Here is an 8,706-nt window from a genome sequence, read left to right as displayed (position 1 = left end):
TACCTGGCCTTGAACCTAGGACCACCAGCATCCTAGGCAAGCCCTCTCATGCTGAGCTATATCCTCAGCCCTCTTTTTCACTTTTTACTTTGAGATGAGATCTCACCTAGTCACCCCTGTTGGCCTTGAACTTGCTCCATAGCCTGAGTGGACCTTAAATATTGGTCCCTTTGATGTTTACTCAGATCTGAGAGCAGACAGATTGATTCTTCCAGCCCTACCCTCCATAGCTCCATCTGAGATCTGCCCATCTCTTCCTCCTGGGACACCCAGAGGATCTGTGCCATCAGCCTCAGCCTCTCACCTCCATGAGCTGGTAGCCTTGCTTGCAGGTGACAATGAAGTAATCCCGGAACTGGTACTGAGGTTGCATATCTTGGATGATGGTGAACTCATCCAGAGCCTTGGGCTGGGGGCACTTGATGACTGTTGGTGAGGGCATACTCTTGTCAGAGCCATTGGTCCCCCTCCCGTTTCCCTTATTACTGGCAGGCAAGTGAGATGCCTACATATCTTATTTTAGTTTAGGGGTCTAGAGACAATACCCCAGGTCTCATGCATGTTTGACACAAGTTTTCCAGGAAACCACACTCCACCCTAACCCTCTCACTTTCAGTGGTGTAGTGCAGCTTCCAGCCTCGGCTGTCCCCTGACTCATCTGTGAAGAACAGCAGATCCACTGCATTGCTGCTGGTGTCAAGGTCTGGAGGCCTTTGCTTTCCACAGAATTCACCCAAGTTTTTCCCCTTAGCATAGATCTGATGGGAAGAGGGGTGGAGATCGTGGTTAGTTCGCCAGCGGGGACATTTTTTTTTTTTTTACACAAGTTCCCTTGGGTGGCCAAGGGTAGGGGAGCTATTCTAGACCTATATGATCCTGGTCAACAATGTGTCCCTGTCTCACTCAGTCCGAGGTCCCAGGAAGGAGAGGGACCTGGGGAGCCATGAGGGTAAGGGAAGGAAAGTATGAAGTCTAGCTCTACCTGGAGCTGGTCATAAGGGCAGTGCACTTGCTGGTGGTCATCAATTTCAAAAGGATCCAGGAACTTGAGGTGCACAGTGAGGCCCCTCTCCACCCGGATGCTGTAGTTGCAGCGTAGATCCGGTGGATAGGGCTGAGGGTATTCGAGACTGGAGACATAGCCCGAGGGCTCCGTGTAGAGCTCCCTGCTGCACTCAGCTATAAAAGCAGCATCAGAGGGGCCGTTAGGCTCTTATGAGGGCCCAGCAAGCCTCTGCTCTGCCTTTACCTACCCCCACTTCCCACTCTGCCTCACCCTGGCAGGATTGCCCATCTTTCTGAAGCTCATAGCCAGGACGGCAGGAACAGAAGTAGCCTCCAACATAGTTGTGACACAGGTGTTGGCATCGGGGCTGCGAACCCTCTTCCACTGAGTTGGGCTGGGATGCACATTCATCAAGATCTGGAAGGGATTCCATTAGGAAGGGTTACGTTCCTGTCCACACAATTCCAGGCTAGATATGCTTCTGTTGTGCTATCTCATCCTCTGTCCAGAGACTTCTGTGCGTATTTTTTTTTCTCTCAAAGAGTCCTGTACCAGAAGCCTGGAGACAAAGTCCACTTCTGGCCCCTTTGCCTCTCTAAAGATCTCTGGGAACTGCTCGGTGGCAGCACAGCCCACATAGTCAGACCCCATCGTGCGTGCGGAGAGAAATAAGGAAAGCTAGGCTTCTGGCTTCTTTGGGTTCTGTTGATGTTTGGTATGTTGCTTTGTATTGCAATGCTAAATACTGGTCCCTGAGGTCTGGTTGCCCTTAGGGGCAAGAGAATCCTCACATACACCAAGAGATACTGTGTAACCTTACTCTTTAATTTAAAACTATTGGTTGATTAAAGATACTGGCAACCTATAGCTGGGCAGAAGAGAGGTAGCTAAAGTTTTGGTTCCCAGGCTTGGGGTCCAAGTAGGAGCACGATGGAAGAGAGAAAAGGTGGAGAGAAGAGAAGAGCTGCCCAGTCTGAGTAAGAGCTGCCTGTATGGAATTCGGCAAGTCACAACTCAGGGTTATTAACAGGGAAGTAGACAGAATAGCATAGAAGGTTGATATCTGCCCAGCTCCATCACTGATGAAGGCTTATTATAAATATAAAAGTTTTATCTGGGAACTGAATGATTAAAGGGTAAAAATCCCTGATGGAGATTAAGAAATTACTACAACATGGTTCAAACTTGCCCCAGCTCCACTCCCATGTCTGAGGCCAGAGTGAAGGGTTGACCGTGGAGAACACTCACCCACAGCCTGGTAGTAGGCCAGGAAGCCCTTGTAGAACATGATGGTCCCATTCTCCTCATTGGAGAAGTCTGTGTGGAAGGTCAGTAGCATCTTGTTTCCCTGGGACATGAATTCCTTGCTTCCTGGGGGGTTGCCCAGGGGAGAATCCAGCTGCCCACAGAACCTCCCCAGAGTCTGCTTATCGGCAGAAATCTGTCAGAGGGAGGACAGTGGAAAGAAGCCCTGCTAAGGAGTCTGGTCCCGTGTGGCAGGCCAGAGACTGACTCGTGATCTAACTATCTGTCAGATCTGGTTGCTGTGCACACCCTCAAGTGATGCTTATGGGTCGATCTCAGTCTTTCATTAATTTTGTTTTCTTAAGGTAGGATACGACTATGTATCCTAGGCCAGCTTTGATGGCATTTATTCAGGTCTCTGTCTCTCTGTCTCTGTCTCTGTTGAAGGGCATGTTACAGGGGCAAACATGTGGAGCCCAGAGGATGACTTGCAGGAGTCAGGTCTTTCCCTCCATCATGGACATCCTTGGGATTGAACTCAGGGTTGACAGGCTTGGAGGCAAGGGCCTTTATCCACTGAGCCATCTTGCCAGCTCTGGCCTGGGATTTAGCCTGTTGTTCTTCTGCCTTTGTCCCAATTGTTGGCTAACACGTCACCTGTCATTGTGCACCTGGTACATCATCTCTTCCCTGTTTTCTACCCCCCAATCCAAGGTTCCGATCTCATTTCTTTCCTACCACTTCCTGTACCCCCCTTCCCCAGGTATCCTGTTCTCCAATCACCTTTATTGTTCCTTTGTTTCTAGAGCTTGGCTGTCTTTGTCTTCTTCTTCCTCCTCCCCCCATCTTCCTCCTTGGTGTTTCAGATAGTATGCTTTATTAAATAGCCCGTGCTTGCCCAGGCTGGTCCAGGATGTTCTGTCTCCGTAGTACCTGAGATCACAGGACTGTGCTACCATGCCCAGGTTTTTGTTTATTTTGTTTTGCTTTCTACTTTTTTTTGTTTTAAAAGCCGCAGTCAACTCAGCCTCCTGATAGACCCAGCTGAACGTGATAGTGCAAATGGTACCCAGAGGTCCCTGCACTGGCCAGCATCACCTGGTGTCTTGACTGCTTGGTCTCACAGATTCCTTACTTTTTCCAAAGCAGAAGACATTCTCCTTGCTAGCTTTGCTGTGGGGTGCACCCCTCCCTCAACGCTGCAGACTTGTTGAGTCCTCTTTGTTGGGGAAGTGTGCAGTTTCACGTAATTTTCTTAGCCTCCTGGCTGTTGCCTGAGCCTCATAGTGTGAGGAAGGGCATAGGCTCTGCTTGAATCCTGCATTTTATTTTTACTGGATGTAGAAAGATGAGGCTAAGAAAGAAACCCTTTGAAGGGTACAGACCAGGGGTGACAAAGGTCCTTGTCCTCCCTGAAGGACGTGTGACACCAACATATGTTTCATTTCCTCTTGTTTTGGATGTAGTAGGTTGACATACAGGGAAACTGAGGCAAGACTGTTTCTTAAGGTCTTATGGTTAGCCTTCTCCTAAATCCAATACACAGTGAAATCTCCTAGAACAAACATGTCTCTTTTCCTCATGAATCTCACTGAAGGCCTCAAAAGTCCAAGAATACCTCCTCTATGGCACCAGAGACCACAGGCCAGCATTTCTACAGAGCTGTACAGTGATGGGGTGCAGGCATATTGTCCGGAGTATTCAGAGCACAAACTTCCAGCCTTGTCTCCCCTCCCTCCCAATCTGACTCCTACCTTAACATAGTCATAGAAGCAGCCTTCTGAAGGCTCCACGTCAAAATGCCAGAAGACCAGCTTCACCCTGTACCCCATGGGGACAGTGATCACAGTGGTTGTCTCCCAGTCACTGGGATAAGGCTTGGGATACAGAGGAGAGGTCACCTCTCCATAGAGCTTCTGAGGGAGGTAGACGGAGCCCTCCACCCCAGAGAACAGGGTCATGAGGAGGGCAAAGAGCCACCTGTCAAAGAGAGAGGCGAGTGTTTGTGGGGCTGGAGGACCAATGGTGTTGTGCAGCACCCTTGCCATTGGGGCTGCCGTAGGCAGGAACGGGATGACTAAGCTGCCTGGTTCTTCCCCCATGACCATTGTAGACTACCCAGAGGTACTGTGAGTGGTGGCAGGAGCAGCCTCTGCATCGGCTGCAGCTGTGTCCCTCCTAGGTCAGTGCCCAGTCCAAGGGTCATGGGGCTCTATGTCACTCCCCACCCCCAGCCCCTGTGCTGCCTTATCTGTCCTTTTCTTTCATCTCCTTTCCTTCCTGGAGTAGGACTGGATTGGGACCAGCTATCTGGGGGTGAAGTTTTCCAGCGATGGCTCTGCAAAGGTTCCCAAGGCTTCAGCAAAGGCCCCTGGGAGAAACCCTTCGTTGTGTCAGAGAAACACACGTGGGGTCTGAGAAACACACGTGGGGGGATTCTCTCCTCACTCCAAGAGTTCCCTCCCCTCACTGTTACCCTGCTATGAACCCAGAGTCAAGAAAGGAGAGGCTAGCCCAGTTTATGTCTAAGGGTCTGGACCCTGGGAGGAGGGCTGAAGAGTGACCGTGAGGAGTATGTGCTCTGGAGCTGGGACTATAGGAGGAAGGGTATTGTGTTCCTGTTCTTTTTTTCCCCCTTCCATTTCCGTTCCTTTTCTTTTAATATTCTTTCTTTTTTTTAAAAAAGTAATATGGGCACATGTTTGCCTCCTATGCCCAACTCCTCTCTCCTCCCTTGATACCCATCAGTCTTACTCACATGTCTCAAGGCCAGTTTGTTTTGGATCTTCAGCTCTCCTGACAGTCTTCAAGCACTGTAAGTTGAAGGAGGGAGTGGGCATGCAGGGGAGGGAAGGATTGTGGCAGTGGAGGGGGTGACCATTCCCGGAAGAATGTTTCAGGGAATGAACCATTTGCATAAACAGCAAAAAATCTGAGTTCCCAGTTTAGTTTTGGTTTTGAAATCCTCGTTGCTTCCTCTCGCCATCTGGTGGTCAATGTGGGGAATGGCTGAGGCCATGGGATCTGAAGTTTTAGGGACCTGGAAACATTTGGTTTGGAGGGCCAGGCTCTGGGGTCTCTAAATCGGATTAACATTTTCTGGGAGACTTTCCAGGGGGCTGCTAGTTGCCCTTTATTCCAGGATCCTCGACACAGGCATCGCAGACTTCGGAGACACTTAAAGGCTCTGTTTTCCTTTTGGCCCCATTCATTATTCACCTGGAAGCCTTGGGACTAGGGTTTAAATGCACAGGGTGAGGTGACAGAAGAACTGGGTTGAGGAGGGCACTGGGGTGTTGGGGTGTGGGTGTGGGTGTGGGTGTGGGGGAGTTGCAATGTCGCAGGACACTAAAGCAAGGCTAGGCTTTGAGCCCCCGCCTCCATCCCTGAACTCTGGCTTTCCAGTGAACTTTGATCTTGTTGAAGATTCGGCAGCTGCAGAGTGGAGGAAACATCTTTTCCTGGACATCTGGTCAGCTCAAATCCTCAGGGATACAATTACTTAGTGCTTCAAGCAAAGGGTGTGGCCGCAGAGGGAGAGTGACTCGATCTTCTTAGAAGGGAAACCAGGTTCCTGAAACAGCTGTAGTGTCCACAAGGACATGATGTCCTGTTTAAAAAATTTGCTCCTGTGTCCACCAAAAAATTTATGGCACTTTGTTCTGTCTCTCCCGACTTGTCCACATATGGGGTAATTCATATTAGGGGTCAGACTGAGAACTTAAAGGATCCACAAAGATGGAGGCAGTCTCCCCTTGACAGTGACGGGTGTACTGGCTAGTTTTGTGTCAACTTGACNCAGCTGGAGTTATCACAGAGAAAGGAGCTTCAGTTGGAGAAATGCCTACATGAGATCCAGCTGTAAGGCATTTTCTCAATTAGTGATCAAGGTGGGAGGTCCCCTTGTGGGTGGTGCCATCGCTGGGCTGGTAGTCTTGGTTCTATAAGAGAGTAGGCTGAAAAAAGCCAGTGGAAGCAAGCCAGTAAAGAACATCCCTCCATGGCTTCTGCATCAGCTCCTGCTTCCTGACCTGCTTGTGTTCCAGTCCTGACTTCTTTCAGTGATGAACAGCAATGTGGACATGTAAGCCAAATAAACCTTTCCTCCCCACCTGCTTCTTGGTCATGATGTTTGTGCGGGATAGAAACCCTGACTAAGACAACCAGTTACCTTGGAATGAGGATGGAGGGCAGGCACACAAGATGCAAAACCCACGGAGGTTTGGAATGTTTTCCCTTCGCTGGAGAAGAAGCCTGAAGGTAGTGGCTAGGGAAGAGGGAGGGGGTGGAGTGGGTTTCCAAGATTTTATCATGGTAAGATCCATGGCCTTGTCACAGGTCAGGAAAGACCAATGATGGGGGCTAGGAAATGGACTAGTTCAGAAGCCAGAAGGAAGAGGAAATCTTGTCTAGTGAATTGCATGTTGGTATCCTAAGAGGTGTGTGTGTGTGTGTGTGTGTGTGTGTGTGTTGCTTCTTCATAATGGCAGCAGAAGGATCAGATGGAAGGGTGTGGTCTAAGAAAGCAAGTCAATGGAAAAATCTCATCTATATAGCTTCTAGGGACTCTGAGTTCTGTTCCGATGTCATGTGACTTGACCAGAAATTGCCAAACCTGGACCTTACCACCTCAGGTCCAGCCCCACTTCCACCCTGTTTAAACATCCAAATAAAGTTTAAATCTGCACCTAGAGATAAAAATTTTACATAGATATGGTCAAATATATGTATTTTGCTTTGTCAATAAAAATATGTAATTTTTTTATAAAAATAAAAATTTCAATAATAAGAATGCCATATACTTATTACTTAAAATGTACTCAGGAGAACACAAGAGAAAAATCAGTTAAAATTACTCCTCCTAAAATAACTTCTGTTTAGTATTTTTAGGATACTTTTACTTTAAACCTATTTACTTTTTAAGAATTTATTTATTGGTAGTTTATGTGCATAAGTGTTTTGCCTGGATGTATGCGTGTGTACCTGTGCATGCAGTGTCTGTGGAGACCAGAGAGGGTGTTGGAAACTCCAGAACTGGAGTTAAAGACAGTTGTGAGCTTTTTTTTTTTTTTGTGGCTCCATTCCAGGGGCCTCTTAACCTCTGAGCCATCCCTCCAAACCCCTAGATTATTTTAATAATCTTTTGAATTGTGCATAGGGTTTAAAATGTAGAATCAACCATATTTATATCCTGCCAACTCTTTATTAATTTATTTGTTTATTTATTGGTTTTTTTCAAGACAGGGTTTCTTTGTGTAGTCTTGGCTATCCTGGAACTGACTTTGTAGACCAAGCTGAAGTTCTCCCAGTGCTAGGATTAAAGGCATAAGCCACCACTACTATTTTTTATTTTTATTTTTTGTTAACTTTGAGATGAGATCAAAGCTGGCCTTGACCTTATTATGATCCTTCTGCCTCAGCCTCCCACGTGGCTGGGATTTTAGTGTGTATTACTGCTTAGCTTGGATGCTGCTATTATTTCAAAGATAAATTTAACCTTTGATGTTAGAGCACGTTCATCTCAACAGTAACCTACTTCCTTTTCTCCCCTCTCTTTTATGGTATTCATTTTCTATTGTCATTGAACTCTTGGGTTTTATTTTTCTCTTTTAGTATAAATCACTCCAAATCTTCCCTACAAATTAAAGAGTTCATCTTCTCAGGCTTGCAATGCCCTGGGTGATGAGGGCCAGCAGTCAAGTGAGAGCTGGTGCTACAATCTTCATAGAAACAGGCCTTCCCAGGGATGGAGTCTGCACAGCAGTGGGGCCCGGAAGCGGAAGTGGGTGCTAAGGCAGGTCTGCGGGGCAACTGGGAGAAATCCCAGAGACAGCGCTGGGCAGAGCGTGCTGGGCTAAATGAAGCCTCAGTGGAGAATCAGCTTTGGAACTTCTGCAAGCCACCGGATCTTTGGGAGCTTCAGTTTCTTCCTTGTGAATGACAGATAACACACCCTCTGCCAGCAGGGAGGGAGGATTGGGTGAGGCAACAGGCGATGCTCCTGGCTTACAGTAGATGTAAAATGGAAACAGAGTATTGCCATGATTGTCTGGAGAAGCTGGGGCAGGAGGCATATTTGAAGCTCATTGTAAGGGTTTCCAGAATATTTCAGAAACACAAGAGACCATGCGTAAATACAGAAGAAAAATACAGAAGAAACTGGCCATAGCTGAGGTCGGGGAATTAAAAAAAGACATGCACGGTGATGATGGAGGTATACATGCTTGTAATCCCAGTGTTTGGGAGGCTGAAGCAGGAGCATTGCAGTGAGTTCAAGGCCACCCTGGTAAAATCCTGCCTTGAACAAACAAAAAGACATTCTGAGCAAAGGTTGCTTGGTTTAAAACCCAGGAAAGCAGAAGGTTCTGTTTCTGATTTGGGAGAGCATGGTCTCAGGGTAGCTGGGCTTTCTCTTGGCAATGGGTTGCTGAATCAGTGACTTTTTTTTTTTTTTT

At 47.6% G+C, this 8,706-nt stretch overlaps 1 protein-coding gene across 1 annotated transcript in view; it reads right to left on the bottom strand.

The window, feature by feature from the left end:
• C1r (complement C1r) overlaps positions 1-5,401 on the bottom strand; it is a 10,691-nt gene extending 5,290 nt beyond the window's left edge. Inside the window, exons 1-7 of the mRNA XM_021190813.1 lie at positions 5,010-5,401; positions 4,006-4,231; positions 2,255-2,447; positions 1,277-1,423; positions 983-1,179; positions 611-758; positions 305-426 (exon numbers count right to left, since the gene is read on the bottom strand). Of these exons, the coding sequence (XP_021046472.1) occupies positions 305-426; positions 611-758; positions 983-1,179; positions 1,277-1,423; positions 2,255-2,447; positions 4,006-4,231; positions 5,010-5,011 (1,035 nt within the window). The 5' untranslated portion in view covers positions 5,012-5,401. The remainder of the gene's footprint in view (positions 1-304; positions 427-610; positions 759-982; positions 1,180-1,276; positions 1,424-2,254; positions 2,448-4,005; positions 4,232-5,009) is intronic.
• Between the last annotated feature and the right edge of the window lie 3,305 nt (positions 5,402-8,706).

The sequence above is a fragment of the Mus pahari genome, chromosome 2 (genome assembly GCF_900095145.1).
Source record: "Mus pahari chromosome 2, PAHARI_EIJ_v1.1, whole genome shotgun sequence".
Classification (NCBI taxonomy): Eukaryota; Metazoa; Chordata; class Mammalia; order Rodentia; family Muridae; genus Mus; species Mus pahari.
Note: the sequence above shows the minus strand (reverse complement) of the source record. Positions and strands in the feature narration are given on the sequence as shown.